Consider the following 27,071-nt stretch of genomic DNA (forward strand, 5'->3'; position numbering starts at 1 on the left):
TCTGAGTTTGTTTCCTTGTCGTCACAGTAAAGGCCTCCGCCATGTAAGCATAATAGACTCGCGCAATCATAAATCTTTCTCGTTAGGAGGCGATGTAATCGCTCTCGCCTCTGATTAGTCATTAACAGTCCAGTTAGTGAAATGGTGAGACGCAGGTGGGTGGGCAACTGCTTACATCTCCGGGGTCTGCCTCGACTCGTTAATGATCAGTTAATTAACATTGTTTCGGTCCTCCAGCTTGTTTACACTAACCTGCCATGGGGAAGAGTTGGAAAACACTGCTGCAGGGGACAGTAAACACAGGGAGGAGGGGGACAGACAGCAGGGCAGAAGGGAGGAAACGAGCTGAAATATGGAAAGTTCGACTCGAAAAAAAATTCTGTCCTCAAGTTCAAGCGGGAAAAGAGCAGAGAGAAATGCAAGAGTGTGTGGAGAGGAGATGGACAGGTGGCAGAAGTGAGGAAAAGAGAACAGACCAAGTGGTAGCATCTCAGCACATCAGCCATCATTAGGGATCCCTAAGGCAGTGCTTGTCTCTGTTACTCATAGCAACACTGCATACCACGATAATAGGCTGACTGATGATTGGTCAGGCTGCCACACTCTGGTAAGTGACCTCACTGCTGTGTGAGTGAGCTCACTGTCTCAGTATTTTGATAAGCCATCCAGTCCTTAGTTTCCTTGGCCTCACAGCCAAACCTGTTAATGAACCAACCCAAATGCAACCAGTTTCTCCTGCTGTCAGCCAACACAGGAGCCCCGCGGATAGGCAAAGCCATTCCCCAACCTCCCGTTCTTCCCACAACCACTGCTCTCTGTCGATCCATTTTACAGATTTGTTAATGTTCTTTGTGTTAATTTGTCACAGTTACTGTCTTCATCCATTAAGTGTAATGCACCTCTGACCGACTACTTCATCCTTTCTGTCTGTGTGTCTCCCCAGCATAAGAGCGTTTATCGAAGCTTTAAATAATGCAGATGGTAATATGATAAGTGAACAGTCAATGTTGGTGTCCTGCTTAAACACACACAGATGATGCATGCACGCCTGTGCATGCAGGCAGATAGCCGTGCACACACAGTGGAATAAATGCGATTCAGTTTTTCCCCTCTTCTATTAAGGTAGCACAGGACGAGATCTGGATTTTCTTCTCCCGCTTCCAAAGCAGTCTGGGTTAGTCATGCCAGAGAGTTGCAGTGTTGGAGGGCCAGAACATCGACCTGAAGAGCTTTGCTAGTGTGCATGTCTAATGCAACCCATTCTGGGAATACTGCCAGTCTACTGTTACTCCACCAGTGGGGTTTATCATACACACTTGCACACCCACATGCTTACACAGTCACACACAGAACCACAGAGAGAGGCAGTGTAGGTGTGTGTTTATGTGTGTGTGTGTGTGTCTGTGTGTGAGAAAGAGAGACAGAGAGACAGGAAGAGACACAGCTTTGTGGTGTGTCACTGATCTGTGCTAGCATGCATGAACATGTCCGACGTAGCCATGGCTTGCTTGTCAAAAGTCACAAATATGCAGCTCTCATCCCGTGATTTTTGCGTCCTTCTTACAGAATGTTTCTGCACAGTATTCAGAGCCGTAAAAGGCTTCCATCTAGCTGGCACTCCACATCCATGTTTGCTTAATGTGGAGAGGCATATGGTACCTACAGGGAAAGAAGTAAAGAAAGAGCCAACGTAGAAACCAAACAACTACTTCTTATACACACAAAGATATAGTGCATATGAACTGTTTTCAAAAACGGAAGGATTTGATGTTCTCTCCTCTTGTCTGTGATTGATTTTTGTTGGGTTTTAAGGCTTCAGCTTGAGCTTTTGGAAATTCAGATTTTCTACATTTTTAAAATGTAAAACAACAGAAAAAATGGTTAGTTATGGTGCACAAAACATCTTTTTGAGCACTGTAAGTTCAGTGTTGGGAAGGTTACTTTTAAAAAGAATACATGCCCCAAAATGTAGTTTGTAACGTATTCCGTTAAGTTACTCAATGTGAGCAACATATTCTGAATACTTTGGATTACTTAATGCATTGTCAAGCTTTTTACAACTGCATGAATGTAGCAATCACATCCTGCAACTTCTTGTTTCTTTTTTTCTACCAATTGGCTGTTAAGCCCAAATCTCCCTGAATAGACAATATATTTACTGTACACCAACATTAACAGGATGCTTACATTTACAGCCTCTTATTGCGTGTTTTGTTTGGGTTTCCGGCAATGCGTTTAATTATCAAAATTAGTGCGGGGGATAGCCTAACATATGAAACAGGAAATGACTGCTGTGTAATCCCTTTATTTCAACTAAGTAACTTTATTTAATTATGACCTATTTAATGAAATACAGTTACTCATATTTTGTATTTTAAATATGTAAGGCCAGTACATGTATTTCGTTACTCCCCAACACTGACAGCAAGTCTGCTGTTACAGTGAGCTGCTATCCCGGTATTTTGATATTTTGAGGCTTTTGAGCAAAGGAGTCCCTGGTGTCAACTCAAATTTAGTGACACGCCACTTATTTTTAAAAGGAGAGTACACGCCCACTTCTAACATGTACACGATATGCTTATACCGTCATGCACAAGAAACTGAGCCCTCACCCATAAAACATCTTTTGAAGAGGAAAGCTTCCACTTTGCAAGAACATCTTCACTTTGAGAATCTAAATCAGTTTGAGCAAAGAGAGAAAACCAAATGCACACGCACGCGGCTGCGCACACAAACACACACACCATAAGGCTAGCTAATAATGTGTGCACTTAAACACCAATTCATTCAATCCCCAGTTGTCTTGATTATACATCTGGGTTAGATTTGAAATGTATCTTGATTAAATATTGAGAAGGACCACTCTCACATCGCTTGTCCTTAATGTTTCACTCTTCCTCTGAGGCTTGTGATAGTCACTCTATGATGAATGTGTATGTGTGTGTGTGAGAGCTTTTGTGTGTGTGTGTGTGTGTGTACACTTTAGCTCAACATAATTTTATCTATCAAGTAGCATCTCTCTATTTTTAATGTCATTAGCTTATCATGAGAACTAGTGAACAACCCCAGGTTAAGAGATAAACGTAGTAATATGTTTGAGAAAAGAACAGTGATTAGATTAGTCTTTTTTTTAGTAAATACTAAATTTGCAGAAGTGCACCATCAGTGGTAAAAATCTTCAAATAATTTTAATGTAATGGGCAAAATATGACAAATATCTCTACATACAGCATTGCGCAAAAGTCTCGAGGTAGAAAAGCTTGTGGTACAGCAAATTACACGAGAATTGGAGTAAAACACTGTAGCAACAGGTCTTATAGAGTGATGAATCCAAATTTTTAACTTTTGGCTCAAGTCATCGTCACCATGTACAGAGGAGATAAGGAGAAAGTGTCTACAGTCATCTGTAAAACAAGGATCCCCAACACCACTGATATTTCAGCCAGTGGTGTTGGGGATTTGTCAGCATTAATGGAATTACCATCAAAAAGCACCATCAAATTTTGATCCACCGCCCAATATCATCTGGACAGACTAATTGGCCGGGGCTTCATTTTTCAGCATGACAATGATCCCAAGCATACTGTCAATGCAGTAAAATCATACCGGGAGAGAAAAACACTGACAATGATTATGTGTTGAAGATTAAATGCTGTCAAACTAAATAGTGACTTTAAATATTGACTACAAAGAAATTAAAGGTGTTTTAAGACTTACAAATCAACACCCCCACAAAGCCTTTTGGTAAATAGATATATGCACTATACACATATACAGTAACCACCTTCTTGTATCTCTTCTGGCCTCTTCTGTAAGGAAACCCAATTAGAAACACATTTTTCAGATTTGGAGTCATCACTCCATAGGACCTGATGCTACTGGTTTTCAGTCCAGTTCTTGTGTAATTTGGCATACTTGATCCTTTTCCTTAAGAATGGCTTCTCAACAGCCACCCTTCGGCTGAGACTGCATCTTTCAGGTCCTGAGACAGTACTGGATTTTTCCTGTTTCTTAAGGACATGACTTTCAGATACTGTTCATCTGCTGTAATTTTTCTTGGACATTATTTTCTATGTCTGCTGTTTCTTCTGTCATCTTCCATTTTTCCAGTTTACTCAGATTTTTTAAGGACACACTGAATGCCATGCTGATATATGCCAAGTTTTCAACTAATAACTCTCTGGGAATCACCTTCTTGATGCCAAAATTAATATGCCTATTTTGTGCTAAAGAAATGGGAACAAATTATGTACAAATGTATGTACTTGTTTTATGCAACAGGCTTCTAGTAACAAAGTGCCTAAAGATACAATTTGGGTTCTAAAAATGGGTGCGGAAGGAAAGCCAATGTCCCAAAAAAAAAAAAGACCTCTAGAAAGCCTGGAGAACTATTGCTCAAGACCACATTTGAAAATTACAAGAAAATCTGGCTCCTTGGTGGGTAAAAGCTCTATAAATGAGGGGCAATACAAAACTTTTGCACAGCGCTGTAAACCTGAAACTAATACTGCACAATTATACAGGTATATGTGTATGTATATGTGTATATCCACACATGAACCAGGATGTTCATGTGCGTGTGTTAATAGGGCAGGATGGGTGTATCTTTACATGAAACTGAAACCCTGCTAACTTTCACATTTTAGGAAACTTACAAAAATGATCAGACACTGCCCCCACCAAATGTTTCAGCGCTGGAAAGGTATAGATGGGGAAGGTCTGTGAAACTATCCAACCATGTGACAAGTGCCTCTAATGGAGTGCTGGACCATTAGTTTTCTAAAACCACCGAGTTTAATACTGTGGTATTAAAAGATATTATATGTCCTCTTCTATATGATGACATAAACCTAGATGTTTATCAACTTTAGCTTGGGTTTAGGGATTAAATGTTATGAAAGAAAGCATCTGCTGCAAATTGTATGGATGTTCAAATACATTTCCCCAACAGGAAATGTATTTTGAGTCAAAGAAAAGATGCATGCATAATTGGAAGTTTAAGATCCATGTTGTTGGTATTTGTGAACTAAAAGGCTTCACTATGTTGATTTAAAAAAAAACCTGAGTTTCTCCCTTTAATATAAATACAGCTGTTTAATATAAATGCACCCATTCATAAAACAAGATTTTTATTTTTTATTTTTATTTTTTAACAAATGTAATACTAAACTTCATCAAGGTAAATAGATGATCTAGACTAGTGATGTCTGGGGAAATTGGCTCCACTTACAGTCCACTTTGATCTCTCAGATATTGTAATATAATTAGAAAAATGGTGAAATTTTAACAGTATGTCTCAGTTTTTCTTATATGATAAAGAAGTGCTGCTGTGGTAAACAAAAAGATCTGTTAGCACAACTCTTTGGGCTTAAATGATAAGAAATAAATATGTAAAATTGTAGAAATAGTCCTGGCAGCTCATTGCCCAGACGGTCCTGTAATTATAAAGTGAAAAGGTTTTGTTAATCATCAGACTTTCTCTCTCCCCCTTCTCTCTCGCTCTCTTTTTAACTATGGGCCCACTGTAAAAACCTCAAATTTCCTTAGTAGCTAGTGAAAAAGCAAAACTGTTTCGGTCATTTATTTGCATAATAATTACTTTATTACTTTGGTGTAATATGAATGGTGATGGGGAAAGTCTTTATCATTACCAAAAGCTGTAAAACCTATTAAAATACAGTTAAGAGTCTAAAACGCATGCCCTCCCCCACAATTTCCAAAATCATCCACTGGACTAAATTGCAGTCTTTCCCGGCCGATTCTGGCCCCCGGGCCTTATGTTTGACAATCCTCCTCAAGCATATCAGAGACAGAAACACAAAGCTACGAAATTCCTAAAGCCTTAAGTTTTTCTGTTCACATAGGACAGAAGCAACAAGCTCTTGTTAACTTGTACTCCCCCCCCCCCCCAAAAGATGTCTAGACAAAATAGCTGCTGATTGATTTTATATAGATTCGATTAACCGTTTCAGCTGCTGACACCATGTATCTTTTGTAGGAGGGGTGTATCAACTTTGAATAAAACGAAAACAGAAAGAATGTGCTGTGAAAAAGTTTCAAAAGTTTGATGCTCATCTACCGCGTATGGAAGAGAATTAGGGCCACTGGGGAAAAAGCGGACACGTCTTTTTTTGTGTTTTCCAGAACTCCGACTTTTTCCCCCTCCGAATTCTGATTTTAATCTCAGAATCAGAATTCAGACTTTTTTTTCTCAGATTTGCGGGATTAAAGTCAGAATTCTGACTTTTTTCTCAGGATTGTGGCAAAGAAAAAAAAAAAAAAGACGTGCCCGTTTATTTTTTTCCAGTGGCCCTAATCCTCTTCCGTAACTACGCCTACGCTCTTTCATATAGGGAAGTTCGAGGTAACTACTTTTATAGGAGTTTACTCAGCAAAACAATCCCACGTAAACAGTTTGGTGTCTTTTTCCTTCTTCTCTATTTTCAGATGTCTTCTATAGTGTTTGCCATATCACATGGAGATGGACAGTGGTCTCTCTCGGCTGTCCGACAGTAACATTCTCACTGGCACACAGACCTGACCTAGAATTGCTACTTAGAATTCGACTAAACCATCTCGCAGTAACAGGGGGGTGGTGGGAAGCGACGACAGGAAATCTTGACTGGGATGTAATGGAGTAGGACCACTGGAAAGCTCCGGCGAATGGGGGGGAGACATATTCCTATTTTGTAATGTTACCGTGAAAATGTTGTGATTTGATAATTGTGCGGTGTAAATTCGTCGCTCAGGAAAAAGGGGAAATTAAGCTAGCATTCCAGGTGAGTGTTCCCCTTTTCACATCTAGCTGGAAAGTATCGCTACCACGGCTCGCCTCCTGGCAACGGGCACACGCGGGTCCTCCTCCCGGGGACATCTCACTTGGTATCCGTTCTTCTCTGCCTCTGTCCCCGAAGGCTGGCTAGCAAAACCCACGTAGCGTCTGGCCTGGCAGACAGTGAGCACCCTTTGAACCGTAAATGCCGATTTTTCCAGCGCAACAAAAGCGGATTATTCACGATGTTTTCGGCATGGTGTAAAACCCGCGGAGAAATATTGGTTTTTACCCCATTATACTGGAGGACCGCCCGTGCTTCGTGAAAATGAAAAAAGGATACAATGCAGCATGCATGTTTTGCATTCTTCGGGAGCTCCACACCGTTGGTATTGTATTTTCTTCATTTTAAACGTGTTTGGTATGATTTATAAATCCGAAACGAGATTATAGGCCTCGTCTGCTGATTGTGTCGGCCAGCCCTATCATCTGCCGAGCGATTTAATTGTTACATTGTTAACGGAGCGGGCAGAACTTGAAAATGAACGTTTGTCCAAGGCGGGCCTGAGTACTTTCATTAACAAACGAAGCCGTGGGATGAATATATGCGTGGGTTTTTGTGTGCTTGTGGGCGACGTCGTTGTTCTCGCTCTCAGCCGCCGTCCACTGCCTCCCTCTTCGGGGAAGACTTTGTTTGCGCTGGCCGAGGCTCCATGAATGCGAGTGCTGAAGTCCTCCCTTCCCCCCCCAGTTCTCTGGCGAAACAGGAACAACTTCTTTTAGGAAAAAGAAAAAAAAGTTCCTGGAGTTTCAAGCGCCATGGAATTACTTTGTCCGCCAAGAGTTGTCCAGTGAGGCGCTGAGATTTCAGGGGGGAGTCTAATCCCTGTAGTTGCTGCGTGCTTTTACGTTTATTTAGCAGTTTTAGGTTTGTGTAGCTTTGTGTATATTTTAAGGACGACTTCCTCGAGTAGGCCTGTTCGTGGGTAACTTGTGGCATTGTGCTGTGCTACCTTTGGAAAAAGAAAACAAAGAGTTAGACATGGTAACGAATGTGATCACTCTTTTACATTTTACTAATCTTGTTTAACTTCAGGGAGGATAAAAAAAATCCACAGGTCCGACAGTGTGGAAATAAAAGCAGAGTAAAAACACAGTCACCACCTGGGAATTTACTGCTGACGAATAAAGTCTTATATTGTTCTCCCTTACCAAGTGATTTCTTTTGCCTCACTGAACATTTTGAAAGCATTCGTCAGGTTGCTAAATGCAATGTTTTTCCCTTGTTTTTTCTTTGTTTTGTTTTTTTTCCCTTTTTCCTCAAGAGAAGTCTGCAGCTTTTGCACTTTGTAGCAGTCCTTTCTCAGATCAGATGCTGTTAGTTCCTCTGAGTTAGCAGTGAGGAGGGGGAGGTTCAGAGTCTGAGGACAGTTTTGGAGCATACATACCAGTTGCTGAAACTGAACTGCAGACCTTGCTGGGTCTCTTCAATTGCTAGGCAACACTGCTATCTGCCATTAATGTGCATCATTGCATAGTCTTGAAGCTGTTTCACATGCATCTTTTTGTTTTTTGTAGAATCACTGCTTCTTTTCATTGGGACTTTGTGTAGTTAAGGATTTACAAAAAGAAATGCATTTTTGTCTTTCCACTGTGCATTTTTGGTGCACAGAAGTGAGGAAGCTCTTAAAAGAGTATCACAGACGCTCTCCTAATCCCTTATGTGCACACAGGTCGATAACTGAAGAATAAATACGTGTCTGGGTTAAAAAACGCGAGCCTACACTGTCACTGTAGCCCCTAATGACCTCAGCTTTGCACTGTTTATGTGTTTGCTACATGTTGGACTTGTGAACACCGGCTACTGAGTGCTTTTTCTTGCCGTTTGCTTGTTTGTGTTTTGCCCGTTGAGCAAAGTCCCTTCCCTCTGTTCCAGGTGTGAATGACTTGTGGCTGTAGGTTGTCGTGAGGTGGCCAGGTTCCTGCACAGCCTCTGTGGCTGACTGGGAGAAGTCGAGTGGAGAGCAGACATCAGTGCCCAGGGGACCTGAAGGCCTGGTTCTCCATATGAGGCCCTGCTGAAAGGGCAGGGGGGCTTCTGAGGTAACCCAACTCAACTCTGGCTCTCTCTTCTTTTATTACACACTTTATCACACAGTTTCTTATACACACACACTCCCCTTGTCCTCTCTAGGGTGACAGAATGCTTGTAAATGGGCTTCCTCGTTGTTTTCATTGCTTAGGAGTAAGTAAAACAAGTAATGGCAGGATTATAAAGCCAGTGTCTGAAGTCACTCCCTGTTTACGATATGGCTAACTGTATTTACAGTGAACAGTTTGTTTTAAGTTTCTGAATTGTCCTTAAAAAAATCCTCATTGTGTTAAAATGTAGATAGTGGCCCGATGCTTGTCAGAAATAATGGAAAATCACACATGCTTGAAAGTGTCTGAAATCTACATTTTTCTGCTTACTGTCTGGTAGATGACATGGACTCTGTTATACAGGGGTTGCTGAAAAAGCTAAAACAAAGGGGTGATTTTGGACAATCTGTAGCCGTAAGGCCTTTGTGTTCATTATATGTTGGAATAAGAAGAGCTAGAAGCACGAGGCGCATGTTTTTCAGCTCTGCTTTTTCCACGCTATAATTGCTGTCAAAAACTCACTGGTGCCATAAACTGATAGCTTAACGCTGCTGTGATGTAACCATACCAAGTCAGGCGCGGGCACTTTGCAACGCCGGTCACTATCTCTTGACATTTATCTTTGGAGGTGCCTGCTTTCTGATGATGGAGCCTTGAATTGCGGAGCAGGCAGCCTGTTTGACTGCTGTTGACGCTCAGGGGGTAGCGGCTTGAGGAAAAGGACCTCACCGCTGCAGTGCATTGGACTATCAGCGCAGTGTTTGGTCTCGCTCTCTGATCTGCACATGTTGAGGACACAACACGGTCAGGGCGCTCTTCCTGAGAACGCTGTGCGCACTGTTTATTTATCTGCTATCTAATCTGAAGTGTGTTAACCAAAAACCACAGCGAGGTGAAGGACGCGGGGAAATGGATATTGATGTAAAGCGGCAAAGGATTTATTTTTGCCTCTGAGTATTGGACTCTCATGTTTCTGTGCATTTGTTTGCTTCGTGGGTTTTCTAATTAAAACTCGCAAGCCTTGTGTTGTGTATGACGTGGAGGGATGTGTTGGAGAGGCAGTTTGTCTCTGTGACTGTGTGGCGGGTAAAGGGGGAGGGGGGGGTCCCCTCCCTTGTCGTATAGTGGATTAGACTACCCGACTCAGTGTGTTTTTCTACTGCTTTAAAGGTTTATTTCATCTCTGTAGGACCTTTTTTTTATTTGCACTAATGAAAGATCAGTTCATTAAAGACATTCATTCACAGTTCATTAAGAAATTCAGTTAATTTCATGAATGGCTCTCATGGTTGTAGGATGTCCACAAGGAGAAGGGAAAATAAAGTTTGACGTTTAACTTGTATTACTAACATTATTCTGCCCTTAACTTAGCATTGTAAGATTTTGTGTATCGTTTTTTTTTTTTTTAAAGTCTAGCAGTGTTAAATTATTACTACAATGCAAGAGACCTGTAATCTAAGTACTTGATATACTGCAGTGTGGCCCTTAAAGGGAATTGAAACACTTCAAAATCACCAAACTCCTATATAACAGGATTGTCAAGTACTGTGGTGCGTAGTTATGTTCATCGTTCCCACCAGAACTGTAGAAATATGATGGTATAATAGGCTAAAATTATGAACTCATAGAATATATTTTTATTTAGTTCATTGGATGTAGAAAGCAATTTTTAACTCCTCAGATTGTAGAGGATTGCTCAAAACCACTAAAATAAGCTTGCCGCTGCAGGATGTTTCTGAGAGTAGGTGTAAGCGGATGAAGGTTAAAAGAAACTTTTGACTTCTTTGGCTATTGATTTGTATTTTGCTGCTGATATTGCCTGTTCACTCCTCTGGCAATTATAATGGACAGTTGATATATTTTCTCTCTCTCTCTTTCAGTAGATATAAATATGGACTTAATGCATTTGATAGGTATCTATGCCTACAGCAACTTTTTTTAATCTCTAGCAACAATGTTTCTCATCCTCGGCATGAAATTGTGAACACAGTTCTTCTACGAGAGTCAGTGTAATTAAAATCAACAATTAGTCGCAATCAGTGGGTTCAGAAGGTGCTATTTGGGGGGGGAAAAAACGTTCGCTTGTATCGGATTGAGCCAGTTGATGAAATCGGTGATGAAGTTTAGGCAGCGGAATTGGCATTTAGAGAGAGAAAGTGGAAAATGATGATCTTCCTGCTGCAAATTGGGTTACACGGCAGAAGCCAGTTAGAACCAGTAACAATAGGAGGTGAAATGGGATAAAATGGAAGACAATAACAGAGTGAAGATACACAGATAGATTGATGGATGGATAATAACGTGATGTTATTAAAACAATACAAAACTTTTATCCTGTTGTAGAAACATGGACATCAGTGCTTTCAGTGGATAAAATTACACACTTCAAATCTGCAAAGTCTCTGAATTCTCAATCTGCTACAAACTGTTGTACAAAAGCGAGCGCATCGGTTGTGTGCGTCCTCTGTGTTGATCACAGTTGGTCCATCATAAGAAATATTAAGATTAATTACTATAATAATAAAATATAAGGGGTACGGTTAAGGCCTAAATATGTAAATTCACAACATGGAGCCCGTAGTAATAAGTCTTTTCCGCTTTCCTACCAGCTGCAGCTGAATGTATAAATGTGTTTCTCTAATAGCTGCATTTTCACATCGTTTTAGTGTAGGAGGTCACGGACTCGTGTGGATGTGTGGTGGGATTGTTGCCCATACAAGATCCTCGGGGATGTGTCTGGCTGAGTCAGAACGTACCAATCAATCTGCTTTCATGTTTTTTTCGCTGTGATTGACAGTTATGGCACAGACAGGCTGCTTCTTCTACAACGAGGGAAAGGGCGCTCGCAAACAGAGCTGCTTTCAGGTGGAACCTGGGTGGTGGTGGTTGTGGGAGGGGGGTGGGGGGGAGCTCTGTGAACTGCATTTACCTCAACTGTGAGCCACCAAGCAGAGGGCCTTTCCTGCTACAAGGCTGACACTTTTTTTTTGGGTTAGCCTAGCTTACCATATGACCAGGACTGATTTCACACACTTACTCACAGTGGGGCCGACATTACTTAGTCTGTAATCTGCCAGCTGGCCCAGTACAAAGTCAGAGTGATGTCTTGATTGTGAGATAACGGTGTGGTAAATTCACAGCTAGCAGGTGGTCATCCTGTGTCCTGCTTTCTGCATGTTTCATTCAGGCGGTGTTCTCATCAAAAACACTTAAAGTATTTCAAGAAGTGAGAGACGTTTGACTCTGACTACAACCTGTTGTGTGCCACATCTGTGAAAGTGCAACTTTGGACAACATCCCCACTGTAAAAACGCTGGATAACGTCCAGCGTTTTCATGAGTGAAAAATGGCTTTAACGAATAACAAGGTGGCCACAAGAAGAAAGCATTGTATCGTGATGAAGTTGACTAACTGGGAGTTTTTTATTGTTTCATTTCTTTATCTTTGGTGATCCGATAAGATGCCCAACAGTGTTTGTTTAAACTTTAACACAATTCAGGGAGCTCAGTTTTAATTTGAAATCTCAATTTATTCATCTGCTGTGGTAACTCTTCATCGGTAAGTATTCTTTGACTAAGCGATCACTGTAAATATGAGGAAGATTCTGGTGCTCCAGCCCTTTATTCTCTTTAGTTGAGCTTCTGATAAGTGATAGTTTCAGCGCTTTGTAAAAAAAATGCACTATTTTAAATTAGTTTGTGAGAAATAAACAGAGCTTCATAGAGTTAAATGTTGTTTATATGGCTGAAGTGATTAATCTACATAATGCTTGCCAGGAAATTGTTTTGCAACTAAGTTGATATATTGATGTAAAGCAAACATTAATTTAAGTCCATTTTTAAGCAAAAATACCAACTCTACCAAAGTGTAAGCTTCTCAGTTGAAGAATGAAGCTTTTTCATTAATGCTTAGTTTTGACTGTTTTCTAACAGTAACGTCAATAGATAATTTATAGTGAAAAATCACAGAGTTGTGCAGGGGTTAGCTGTGCTGCTTCATAGCAGGAAGGTCCTGGGTTCAAACCCATCGGGCATCTGGGCGGTTTGGAGTTTGCATGTTCTCCCTGTGCTTGTGTAGGCTTTTCCTGGGCTCTCCAACTTCCTTCCAAAGTCCAAACACGCACATGTAAGGTTAACTGGTGACTCTAAATTGGCTGTTTGAGTGAAGATTAGTGAAAATGTTTGTCTGTTTCTCTGTCTTTGTTAGCCTTGTGATTAACTGGCGATTTGTCCAGGGTGTAACCTGCTTCTCGCCATATGACAGCTGGGAGAGGCTCCAGCCCCCCTACCAGCCTCATTTGGTTAAGAAGATGGAAAAATTGTAGTTTATACTGGACTTGAGTCTTATGGTCACTGCATTTGAAAAGCTTGCTCAGAACAAAGCCCTCTGCATTAGCGCAGGTATAAGAGGAGAAGAATCCAGAAGAATCAAGCAAATAAATCACAGTTTTCCCCTCCAGGAAGTCTTATCTTTTCAAGCTACTCGAGAATCTTCCTCTGTATAATCTGGGAATCTCTGAGCTCCTTTATTTATATAATTGAAATGTCAGTAAGGGCTGTCACGGCTGTACACTTGTGTATAACCTGGCTGTGTGTATATTAGGTTACAGAAATTAAGAGGTGCAAGAAATAGCCCTCTTCTGCTAGTACTTACACGGCTGCATTTGAATCGAATTGACTCGTTTTTTCGGGTTTTCTGTTAGTGATAGCACCTGGTACCATGTACTCTTTTAGTACTTGCTTGGCTGAGGTTCCAAGTGAGCTGAGTTGATCGGAAAATGTAATGTCAGCAGACTGTGTGCCACCGATTGGTCAGTCAGTGGTGTCATGAGAGTGACTCCTTCCCAAAAATTAAAACTGTCATTTTTGAAATCCAGCATCGAGGAAAGTAGCGGCACAAAAATCACGGCCCGAGTAAAAGCCATAGACTGAGCGGGTATGCTATCGGCTCGACGTCGTTCATTGTTGTATTGTTTGTGCCACATACAAAGGACATCACAGGACATTTGGATGTGTTGCTAAAACAACCCCACGCACATTTAGGTGATACACAGTTGTAGTAGAAAATGAGTCGAGCTGAGTAGGTACCGCGTACCACCACTTGGGGTGAGGGTAACAGTGATGCATATAAACAAGGGTCCAGACCACACAATGGTCACTGTGTCAGTTTAGATGAATATAGAGTTATGAAATCCTGCCTTTTCGTGACTGAGGAACATGGCAGACTACATGGTGCTACCCAGTCAATCATGCTTGCAGTCTTTCCTGATACTTTATGCTTTCTGTGAAAAGAATCCAAACACACTGTGGCAGTTGAAGCAGTATGATACTGGTTGACTAGTGGTCACTTCACAATTCCACCTAAACTAAAGTGGTAAAATCATTCTTCATCTTCTTTGCCATGCCTGCAGTTGTTCACAGCTGAACTTTTGAGAAAACTCAACAGCTGGCACAGCGCTCTACTGATATTGATGAACCACACAGGAAAGACAGAAGTGCCACGAAACACCCAGAAAAATGTCAACATGCTAGTTTTAGTTTTTTTTTTTTTTTTTTAATTTATGTATTATGTGAGAAAAATCAACTGCCTATTTTCATCCTGTGTCACCTAGATTGGGCCGTAATTGGGCACAAGAAGATGCATATCGTACCTTCTTAACCCACTAAGAGTCAGACTTTGATTTTAACTAGAATGGACCAAGATCTTTAGATAGATGATTCATGGACTATTCACAATGGAGTAATCTCAATTTAGAGTCACCACTGTTTATATTGTAATCAGATCATTTATAACTAGTAGCAAAAATTAGCTTTTGTTTTGTTGCAGATAAACAGTAGTTTCCAAGCAGACAAAATCAGATGTTAGCGCCTTAATTATCTAAATCAGCTAACTTAAAGGTAATCTTTTATTTTTATATTTAGACCGCAACTGTAAGCGCTTTGTTATAGGAGGCAGACAAAGGGGATTTTTCACACGTTGCTGCCTATAATTACAAATGTCATGTGTCTTGGATGTGGCACAAATTACACACACTGGTTTTATTGTATTATAAGCTCATCGCTTCAGATGGGAATCTCAAGAGACCTTCCAATACAGATGCTGATTTGACATGTATTAGGGCCCTTTACTGAAGATGCACTTCTTTTAGTGCATCTGTATTTGATTTTTTTTTTTTTTAACCCGCTGTCGAGTAATTCGAGCCACCTGCTTGTGGTTGTGAGCAAAGGACTTGAATGTGTTGTTTCTTAATCAGTTTTAGATCATGAATGTGAGGAACAAAACAACTCTAAGCTTCATTCTGAAAATGTATTTTCTTGAGTTATGTTGGCAGTTAAAAAACATCGCCTTAAATGGTTATTGGTGAATAAATTGCATAAAAAGAAACCAGGCAGGATGCTCAGCATGCATCTGATATCAGGATTAAGAAGCATCACCATTAATGTGAAGATTTCATTTTAAGTTAGTTCACCAGGGGCGTGGCTTTTGCATGGCTTTACATATCACTTATTGCTGCGATTCCATGGTTATATGCAGGGACCTAAAGGAAGCTCAGACAGAAATGCACACGAGCATGCTCTGACTCATGGGAACAGCACATGCCATAAACTTGAAGCAGAGTTCTCAGTGGATCTCCGACATTATTAGGACAGCTAAGTACTGCCTCATGTTGGTATTTGTCTGTGCACCAGTATAGTTATGTGCGTGTATATTGCTCTGTGACTGTATATTTAATTAGGCAGGTCTTAGCCAGTGTGTTTAAAATTCCATGGGTATGACACACCAGTGTAAACTGGGGTAATTCAGGGACACAATCTGTCTCATATTCTCTCCAGAGTGCTAATTTTGTTGTACGATAAAAGAACGAAGATAGAACATCTATTATATACTCTTTGTGTGTGTGCGTGTGCTTGTGTGTAGTTTCTCTCTTTAGGAAATACCAGGTCAGTAAAGATGCCTGAGCTTTGTTACGTAGTTTGAAAGGTTGCAAAGCCTGTTTCTTGTGGGCACTGTGGCTTGTAAAATACAGAAAAGAATGTATGGAAAATATTTTGGGTAAGCACGTCTTGAAGTTTTGCATAGTGTGTTGTCATCTTTCCTGCTTAATATTCTTTTAAAAATTTTGATGCAGTTTGATTAATGAAACGTTTTAAGTAATAACAAGTTGCTTGCAAGAAAAGCTTGTTGACCGGTGAGGAACGCAAATTTCTTTTCCTCTTTACCTCAGTGGTCTACATGGCTGCTGAAAGGCCTGGCCGTTGGGATTTCCCACAATACTTGTAGTCACAGGGAGACGTCCTCCCAGCATGAGCAAGGTTGGAATGTGTCCCGAGTGTGGGAGCGACTGTGCGGATGAAGGAAGGGGAGTCACGGACCAGAGAGCAGGGGAAGGGAGGAAAGAAGGGTTCTGCACAGAGGGCAGCAGAGTTTGTCCTAACTGAGTGCTGTTCCTGTGTTAATTCATATCTGAGATAGAAATGAGAGAAATCATTATTTAGAGGGGAAAAATGCGTATGTGTCTTACTGTTTACTGCTCATATTTGCTGCAGTGACTGCTGATTCCAGGAGTGCTCTTGCATTAATTAGCAGTTCTACTGGAGGTCTTCATGGGTTTAAAATTTTGATCCTAAAGGGATCCAGAGGGGATCTGAAAAAATTCATACGCAGTCTTAAATGGACCTTAAGATAATTGGACTAGATCTGAAATGCAGTTGACCTGAACAGACCCAAAGAGAGACCACCAGCAGTTAATTGGCAGGATGATGCACCATCAGCTAACAAGCAGACTTAAAGAGAGGCAGTTAAATTTTTTTTCTTCCCTCTTTTCTTTGCTGGAGTTTTCTTTTGCCTCAATCACTTTGTACTCTGCAGTGTAACACAATGTATTTTGATGTCACAGCTGAAAGCAAATCTAGTGGGATACATGTACATTTTAATTGTGGAGTTTGCATGTCGTCCTTGTGACTGCATGGGTTGACTGCAAGGCTACGACCTTCTTAAAAAATGGACAGATTGGTGAACGTAATCATTCAGACATCCAACCCAGAATTAAACTCCTTAGGTCCAGAATAAGGTCTCTCATATTATGGTATGCCATGAGTTAGTATGGCTTACTATGCTAAGATGTGCTAGTCATGAAGTAGAATTAATAGAAGGGTGACCAGCTTCTAGGTATAATGGTTAAGAACTGGACCCACAGGCATCGATGTTCACAAGCTCACTTCCAGCTCTGGTCGTCTTTCTGCTTTCTCCAGCTAACAGAGTATACTTCAGTAGAAATCTCAGCTACAGTTTGACCTGATTGGTTTGATCCAAATGGACATCGAAGGGTTTTACAACCAGTTTTATTCTTGTATAAATGTTTTCAGTGTGATTTATTGTTCCAAGTCTTATCTGGGATCCAAAAGTTGTGCAGTCTTTGATGTTTCATCTATAAAGTCCAAGATGTGCTGCATTTTATAAGTGAGAAATATTGTCGGATTCTTTTTACCTTGATACCTTTTAAAAATCTTACTGTCAGGTTTTGATACTAGCAACCCCCTTAATTTGCACTTCTTGTCATAGAAGTACAGGCACGTTCTTGCCAGTTATCCCGTTGTCTTTGTCTCGTATTGAGTACAAAGGTGTATGTGTGTGTGTGTGTGTTTGTTTTGTGTGAGCAAGGCACAGTCACTTAGCCAGGGATGCAGAGACAGAGGGCAGATGGAAAGAGATGGAAGTGCGGGGTGAAGTGTGTGAGACGGAGATCAGAGCAGGCCAGAGTGCTGAGTGCCAGTCCTGCTGCCGGAGCTGGCCACTACACATGGCACCATTCCCAGGCTACGCCAGCAGATGTGCCACTAGTGAGTCAGCGTGTGTGTGTGTTTGCCTACTTGCACTCGACTGGGAGACAGACACCCACCCGCACTCTCTGTGAAGACAATGGCTTGTGTAATGACTACCGTATCACACCCCTTTCCCATCCTCCTGTTTTCGTTGCCACTTCCATCACTGTGATGGATACGGTGAGGCTTCTGTCACCACGATATGATATGACACAGTGTGACATTACACACATGTCGCCTCCCAGGGGATGGTGGGCCTGGTCTGCAGACCAGAGGAGAATGTGTTGTGGATGGTTTGAATTGGGAAAGCTGTTATGCAGGACCAGTAGGAAAGCTAATATTGGAAGTAATGGAGGGAGCTGAGGAAAAAAAGGAGAAAGATGGAGGTGTGTAAATATTGGACTCTGGGAGCAGTCAACAATTTGGAAAATACAGAAGACTTTAAGTTTCTTGTAACAACTTGATTTCAGTTGAAAGGAAGCCTGGTCATACTTGTGCGTGCGTCCTTGAGCCTCTCACAGTGCATGCATAATGTCAAATGTTAGTCTAGTGGCGTCACAGCTCTATCTTTAGTGACATTCAGGATTCTTTGCATTCTGTGTTCGCTAAGTGTAAATAATGAGCACAACGCAGGGTGTGGCATGCTGGCAGAGTCCTTTCAGGAAGTCACCTGAACAGGTGAGCATGCAGGTGTTTCCTACACTGTGGTATTGTTAATGTCCAACAGATATCTTTATCTTACTTTCATTTTTTTTCTTACTGTTTTTTTTTTTTGTCTCACTTCTTCAAGACAGAAAGTAGCTGTAATGTTTGTGCAGGTTGTGCTGTTTATTACCTGAGCTAAAGCTGCATATCAACATCATCGTCATCATTTTAGATTTGCATTAAACTTTACATAAACTAAAATGCTAGTATTTTAGCGGTGGCAGCTTCATAATGAAGTAGAATTGCAAATGACAAGTTTAATGTATAAATAATAAAACTCATTGTCCTTGAGTTCAACAGATTGGCAAGTTTTGCTTGCTGTAACTCAGTATTTCTGTTTAAGTGACATTACAGCCACTATTCTTACTTTGTGGCCCTGCTGTCTTACTACCCCTGAGCAAGGTACCGTCCCTACACACTGCTCCCCGGGCGCTGCATTGGTGGCTGCCCACTGCTTCACTGGGTGAATGGGTTAAATGCAGAGGAACTATTTCCCTATGGGGACTAACACTTACACATTATTATTATTATTATTAAACTCAATTCAAATCACAAATAGAGCAAACAGATATAGAAGATTTACCTGTCCTTCAAGAAGCTAAGATGCAATTTAAGGTATAGTACAGCGCATGTAGATTGGAAAACCATAAAAAAATAACTAAAGCAAAAAGTAATATAGTCAGTGAGAGCAGCCATCATAAATTTTATAGTCCAGTCTAACATTTCAAGCCCATGTTGATAAACACACAGTAGCAGTATCTGACACAGACACCACTGTGTTATGCTTTGTTCCCATTATACACACACAGTACACTGACAAAGTTAAAGGACTGACTCAGAGAGATTTGGTAAAAGTACAGAAATTCAGTGCTGCTATCCTGTAATCACCACCTGTGGCTTACTTTGATAAAGGGGCGATCGTGGCTCAAGAGTTGCCAGCTCGTCTTGTAATCGGAAGGTTGTCGGTTCGAGCCCCAGCTCTGACAGTCTCGGTCGTTGTGTCCTTGGGCAAGACACTTCACCCGTTGCCTACTGGTGGTGGTCAGAGGGCCCGGTGGTGCCAGTGTCTGGCAGCCTCGCCTCTGTCAGTGCGCCCCAGGGCAGCTGTGGCTATAATGTAGCTTGCCATCACCAGTGTGTGAATGTATGAATGACTGAATGTAGTGTAAAACGCTTTGGGGTCCATAGGGACTAAGTAAAGCGCTATACAAATACAAGCCATTTACCATTTACCAAAGTTATCCAGATTTTCCCTACATATTTAACTCCTAAGGGAAGAAATCAAACATAGTTTGAACACTCGGAAGGTTTAAAATGTGTTTTCATTAGAAAAGGGCATATTTTGGCATAAGGCACATCCTTATTTCACCACTCTGTCAGATTAAAAAAAAATCATTTTGTTGCATATAAGCTTTTATTCATGTGACCATTTCACTAAATTGAAGTGTGTGTGTATAAGCTGTTGTGATGAGATGTAGAGCGTTGTTTTTTTTATTTTGTTTTGTTTTTCCTGCTCTGAGTTGGCTGCTGCTTTTTCAGATTGTACAGTTGGTTGCTGATGGCCATGTGTTTTGTATATTCTTACAGAAAACTGTGAGAAGAGGTGGAAATAATGCTTTTTGATATTTCCCCTAAACAAATAATGGGCAAAAGCAATTCTTGAGATGGAGGGTGAACAGACGGAGAGTGGGTAGGGAAGCTAGAGTGAGAAAGAGGGAGCAATACTCCATTGTGACTGAACTGCAAAATGGGATTTGCATAAATAAGGCTGAAACATCAGCAGGCCCTTTTACAGCCACCAGCAGGGCTGAGATGAGGGAAGAGGGATGGCGCGCGTGTGTGTGTGTGTGTGTGTATGTGTGTTGTTTTTTTTTCTTTTTTTTTAAATAAATCTTTGTTGTGTTTAAAATTTTCAGCCAGTGGACTATGTTGACAGCAACATAGTTCTTTTCTTCTCGCTGATCCCACACCTTACCAGCGGAGTATACCAGTAGATACTGCATTGCTATAAAGCCTCCCACTCCCCTTCAGAGGAATTTGGGTGACGTAGATTGGAAGGGTCTACTCTCTAAGCAGGCAGCATACAATGACTGTTACATAAGCATGAAAATAAAATAGTCCTCCAGTGCCACCCGCATCGGAAAGCCCAAATCTAATTGAATTGAACTATTTTCTGCCCCCTTCATATTTATATCACAGGCAAAAAGCTCATTTTTGGAGCGTCATTATGCTGTTTTCCCATTAACTTGCATGAACTGCATCTCCTCGTGTTTGCCGTGATAGACAGTTCAGCATCTTTACTGGAGGTGGAGGAAGTGAATTCTCTGTGATTACCTCTATGATGCTTTCTTGTTTAAATGTGTGTGTGTGTGAGACATGCTGGAACGTACACACCTGATGTGTGTGTGTGTGTGTCCGTGTATTCCTTATGACAATCATGTCAGCAAGCTTTCCAATTAGTGTCTTGTTAGCGTGCGATTGGAAAGAACAGATGATTGACAGTTCCTGCTGTTTGCTTCCATGTACGCGCACAGACTTGCATCACACACATATGCTTGTTATTGGGGTCTAGATTTAGATGAAGCCCCTCCAGGCTTTACATGCAAGTTGGAGTTGAATGAAGTAGAAGACTGGTTCTTTGATATATTATAAACTATATCTACTAATGCAAACGAAATATATATATTTTAAGTGATTTTATTTTATTTTATTTTTTCTTGCTCTTCTCTCAAGGCTCTCCTCCTTTAGTATTGCTCCATAGTGAAGGAGTCAGTCAAGGCCAACTACTGCCTGATCCCACCAGGTCCGAATATTTTTAACTTGCGCTGGACACCTTCTCCTAAAGGGTTCACTGAGCTTTAAGCAAAGTGCTTGTGATGGTTGAAAAGAGTTTAGTATACATCCCTCAGCACCTTGTGAAGAGGGAATAGAGGAGCCTAACTTTCCCTAGCTGGTAATCATGCCCAGTTTTTGCAAAGTAAATGGTGTTTTTAAATGTCAGTCAGCTTTTTTTTTTTCTGACGTTCATTGCTCTTTTTAATGTACAAATGAAATGGTACACCCTCTAAAAGTCCTAGTTGTTACTGGTGTCCTAAACATTTTACCTGTTTAAAAACACCAACAATCACAATCAGATGCCACTTTAGGAGTAGCCTTTATTAATATCTCATTAGGTTTTGTAGTGTACATTTAAATTTTTTAGGAGCAGGAAGGTTCATCCAATTAGATTTCTCTTGGAGACAGACGTTAAATTCAGTTTACATTGTTAAAGTGAAGGGGAACCCTGAGCATGTTTTTTGTGGCCGGTACACAGTAGCCGATAGCATCTGATATAGTGTCATCGTTAGACTCCGCTCTAGCACAAGCTCCAATTATAGAAACAAGACGTTAACAGCAGAACCTGTTTTCTGCGTGCCTGTTCAGCTGGTAGTGTGTAATTATTCAGACACAAAGTTTAACTGAACTTTTATATGGGGACTGTCGCGTTAGCAGAAGCTCTTGTTTCTGATTTATGCTGTATATCACAGCTGCAGAATTACACGTGCTTCAATATAAAATGCGTAAAAGAAGTTGCCTTTCATTACATTTTTAATAATGAGCCTAGCATTTCTCTGAAGTGTCTCCACTACAGTATTTTTTTTTACATTTAAAGGTTAATCTAGTAGGTTTAATTTGGTTCTACAAGCCGCCTCTGTTTCTGTTGAGAAGCCAGCGTCTGCCTGTGTGCAGTAATTTGTGCTCCTGACTGCTGTAAATCACTTCTTCTTCTGTGACCAGTGAGAGATGAGTGTTGCTGCTGTAGCAGGAGTCGGTGTATTTGTCTGCTTCCCAGTGCTGCCACCATCCCCCCATACAAGTAGAAAAGGGGGCGACACAACCCCCAAACACCATTCCACCTCCCTCTCCCCAGGGGGACTCTGGAGCCAGTTACAATGCTGAGTGTTTTGGAAGAGCTCCTAAATATTTTCAGGATGACAATGTAATCTCACTGACTGGGCTGCTCTCTTGAACAGGATTCTCGTGCAGTTCTCACTCACCAACACACACAAAAGACAGTGATTGGTGTGAGTCACAGTACCAGCTCGACAGCTCTACCACATGTACCAAAGATAAAGAAAGTATCAATGACCAACCTAACTGGTGGGTTTTTTTTTGTTTTTTTTTTTAAATTGTAAAATCATTATATGTAAATCAACAGATTTCTTTTTTCCAGATAAATATTGGTGCTCTCTGGTGGACAAACTAAGCAGTGGTGGCAGCGTTTGGGCTGTGACTTAGTTTTTATCAGTTACTATTGAACCAGACTCCATATCAGCTTATAGTGGAGCATTTATATTATCAAGCACCTTGAGATGATTGATCTTGCATATTGATGATGTATAAATTGAATCAAACTATAGAGTTAGTGGAGGGGAAGACTGATGTTTTGTGTCTGCTGTTTTTTACAGTCTTTGTTCTGTCAGCTGTTTAAATTGGTCAGTTGCTTTAACTAACACATGTTGAACAATGAGGATTGAAATTATGTACGTACTTCCAGAGTTCACTACAGATTTAGACTGTACTTGCAGGGGTGTTTGTAGGAACACCCATGAGCTTCCAAAGACGGTGTATGCACAATTTCTTAAACAAATTATTAGATTATTTATTTTGTAACTTTTTCCTGCAAATACAATTGTGAAGTACTTGGTGATTATTACCGGAGCATTATAATCCGCCGTCTCTGTAATGAGTCTCTTATCCTTCACTGTTTTGGACTGCAGCTGGATGTGGTAGACTTTGTCTGCTCTGAAGCACTCGATACAGACACATGAACCGGTTCTCCCCCAGTCGGTAGACCTTGAGGACACAGCAGATCTGTAGAGTTGAAGAAGATTATCATTACCAGCTGCAGTCTAAGGGCTCCAAGGCGCTTCTGCGGTGGTATTGCAGACAGACAGCTTTGTGGATGGCTGTATACATGTTGTAGCTGTTTACTGTCACTAGGGGGCGACGCCACAAACAACTGATCTGTAGGCTACTTTTACTTGCTTGTGCTATTATTGGTCCATCACTTGTGGACAAAAGCAGGTTTATAACTTACAAATTGCTGAAGTGAAACCAAGTGTTCAAAATAAAGAACAGCGTCCACTGCAGCTTCTCATGCTGCTCCTGTTTGTGGCGCACTCTTCAAGCCGTCAGGGTTCAGGCTATGCATACACTCATCCACGTCGAGCTATGTGCTTTTGTTGTTTTTTTTTGTGTTTTTTTTGAGGACTTTTGACGTTGGAGTTGGTTGCCTACGGAGAGCCTCTCTGCAGACAAATACCTATGCAAACAGACACATTGTCTCTACCATAAATTAAGTATAAGACGGTGCATGTAATTTGTCCATTTGCAGGATGCGATAATCTTGGAAAGCAGCTGAATGATGTTGAAAGCTGTCATAGTAGAGACCAGGCTGTTGATCTGCTGGCAAGCGGGTTAGCAGTGTCTGAATTTTAAAAATAAAAGCAAAGGGTATTGTCCATTCGTTGCGGATGGCATCATTCTCTCAGATGGATATGGAATAAAGCTAAAGCCAGTCTCTAAATGTATTTGGGCGGGTCTTAACATACCTGGGCGGCCTGCCCATATAAAGTCTGTGTGTGAAGCACTGAGTGTGTTGAGGGCGAAAAAAAAAATGCACTATAAGCAGACATTTCAGACACTGGGGGAAAAACAAACATGCTGAGGTTACAATTAACAATGACTGAAGTCTGTGTAAGTCGTCAGGTAATGAATTTGACCTACGATTTTCTTACTGAATAATGTCAGAATTACTTTATTAAGCCCTGTTTTGCCCAAAGCAACTTTAAAAGAGGGGGAAAAATAACTTTTCCATCTTTCACTCATAGACAGGAAGATTGATAATAAGAAGACTTTGGGTAGAGTGTCACTTTGAACTCTCTTGAGACGGCGTCTGCCTTTTCCAGTTTTGTTAACGGTCCCTTTTCTCCTTCTTTTCTCTCAACAGTGTGCCCAAGGGCCGTTGAAAGCCCCCTTGGGGGAATTTCATAAATACACACTGAACAAGAACAAGAGAAGCCTTCTGGACTATTGTTATTTTTTTCCACACTTTTCCCACACACACACATACACTTACACACATACACGCACACCCACACAGACAAGGACGTAGAGAGAATGTTGGAGGTCCAAGAGGAGAGGCCAGCGGCGGCAGGTACAGCAGCGACACATTTCAGCAAGAGGGAACGAGGAAAGAAAGAGAGAGAAGAGGCCAAGGACGGTCGGGGAAACCTGTCGAACATTGGGAATCCTGTTCCTGGCTCCAGGAACGTGCGTGCAAAAGCGCCGCTCACACACACAGGCAGTCCTCACCAGCTCATCACTCCACCCTGTTCTGTAGTCTTGGGAGCTCCATCAATGAACTCCAATAGGCTAAAGAACTCCCCGTCCACCAACACACAAAGGTGAGTGGATTCATACAACCTGTGGATATTACCCTGTGATACTTCCTTTCTAATAATGATCAGCTATTTTGTGGGTGTAACTGAAATCTAGGTTATACTGGCTATATATTAAAGCTATGGATTAAAATAATGTTTAATCCAGACTGTTTATGATGGACAGCAAAGCATTTTTAACTGCATGAAAATCTTTGGAAGTACATGGAAATAAAACTTTTTAAAGGGTTGTTTGAAAAACTACTACCCTTTTTTTTTTCTTTCTTTTTTTGTTAAGACAACCTTCCTAGGCAGTTTGGTGGACTATTAATGATGACTAAACCACTTAAGCTTGTTATTTAGCTTCAATAACATGTAATCAAACTTTACTGAGGAAACATCTGTCCACGGCAATTCTTTTTTTTTTTTTTTTACGTAATTGGAAAAAAAGAAGAAGAAAAAAAGCCAAGGTCATTAACAACAGTTAAGAACAAAGGGCAAATTGAAAAGCTCTGCCTGTTTTTCCAGCTTAGATTTAGTTGAAATAAGAAATATTAACTTTAAAAATCAGCAAGACCGAGGCCACATTAAGGCGGCCTTTTTGCTCATATGTACTGTACTTTCTAGAGAGCTGTCGTTCTAGTATTTGAATGTAAGAAATAAACATATTCGTGCTGTCAAATCTGTTTACGCTGCTTACAATCAGCATGTCGTTTAAACCCTTATAGCCATCAAGAATGGGGCAGCTCTTTTCCTAATTGATGCATGTGGGCACAGAGTTCAGTTCAATTTCAGTTCACTTCTGGTTTATTTAAAGACCCTACAGTACTCAGAAAACTCCAACGATTAGATGATCCGGTATGAGCAAGCATGTTGTGACAGTGGGAAAGAAAAACTCCTTTTGAACAGGAAGAAACCTTTGGTAGAACCAGGCTACACGAGGCACAACTGTCTGCCACGACTATTTGAGGGAATGAAGGCAAAGTGAAGAGAAAAACGGGAGCACAGGGACAGGACAGTTATTTCTTTTTCTATTCCAGCTCCTAAACCTGGTAGGAAGACCTAGTTTAAAATGGTGTCTCTTCTCTAGTTTGGCTAGAAAAGCTAGCCATAGTTAGAAATTACTCTTAAGTAATCTTTTTGCATGGACATCATTTACTTTTCTGTAGCAGCAGGCAGAGAATGCATTTGGATAGCTGTTAACACAGAAACTAGGCCCTATCTAGACTCTTTTGGCTGATTACTTTAACTTAATTACCTCTGTCTGCTTGCGCTTCACCAGTGGCTGTGGCTTAATGATTGTAATGTTACTTTTTCCTACACACTCGACAGACGGAGTCACTCAGTCCCTGCAAGGACCCTGAGGCACACACGTTACCTACAGGGCTTTCTTCTTAAAGAGGAAGGCTCGGCCGCTTATAAAGTCATCTCACTTGTACATCTAAAATTAAAAAACAAAAAAGTAAAATAAAATAAAAACAATAAATAAAATAAAGCTAACATGTTATCCTTATGCTTTTTAAGGTTATTACTACTCTGGTATTTTCATTTCTCTTTACTGAATTGAACTTACTCTCTTGATGTCTTTAATTGTAGCGGTATTTTGAAGTGAGGCTTGTAAGCAAGTATGTCTACACGATACCTGATAAATCTATAAGAGTTGCATGTTGGCAAGGTCAAGAAGGTGGTACAAACCTGAACAATTTGCTTTACCTGTATGGTGTGGAAATTAGGTGTTGGTCAGTTGTAATGCTAATGTAAAATCATTTTTTGTGAATTATTAGTTTAAGGTTTTGATGCGTGATCCAGAGCTCTTCCAGGGTCAGGGAGTACACTGGGCTTGGAAGTTTTCCCTGCTGACTCATGGTTCTGGAGCCTCTGGAAATGACTGCACGGACTGCCAAACTTATGGCTTTGCCTTCTTGTTGTGCTGGCTGTGTGTCTCTCTACATACGTACAGTGTGCAGAGCTGTGGCTGAACCTTTTGGACATGTTGGCATATGTTTTATGCTACTTGTACGTGTGTGTGTGTGTGTGTGTGTGTGTGTGTGTGTGTGTGTGTGTGTGTGTGTGTGTGTGTGTGTGTGTGTGTGTTCGTATGTTCTACACAGTGCTCACCTCTGTGTGAACATTTATGTGTGTATATATGTTGCTTGCAAAAGTCTGGTTTGCTACATTCTCAGTACCAGCAGCCTATAATTACAGAGG

General features: G+C 41.0%; 1 protein-coding gene across 2 annotated transcripts in view; it reads left to right on the forward strand.

Moving 5' to 3' along the window:
• The first annotated feature begins 6,461 nt into the window (after window positions 1-6,461).
• Window positions 6,462-27,071, forward strand: part of bcl9 (BCL9 transcription coactivator) — a 28,480-nt gene continuing 7,870 nt past the window's right edge. The window contains exons 1-3 of one of the 2 annotated variants that reach the window (XM_005921329.3): window positions 6,462-6,779; window positions 8,709-8,875; window positions 24,434-24,890. In XM_005921329.3, coding sequence (XP_005921391.1) covers window positions 24,604-24,890 — 287 coding nt within the window. In that variant the 5' untranslated portion in view covers window positions 6,462-6,779; window positions 8,709-8,875; window positions 24,434-24,603. The other variant, XM_005921328.3, reaches the window with a different exon arrangement.

The sequence above is a fragment of the Haplochromis burtoni genome, unplaced genomic scaffold (genome assembly GCF_018398535.1).
Source record: "Haplochromis burtoni strain Fernald_Lab_line unplaced genomic scaffold, NCSU_Asbu1 Contig_48, whole genome shotgun sequence".
Classification (NCBI taxonomy): Eukaryota; Metazoa; Chordata; class Actinopteri; order Cichliformes; family Cichlidae; genus Haplochromis; species Haplochromis burtoni.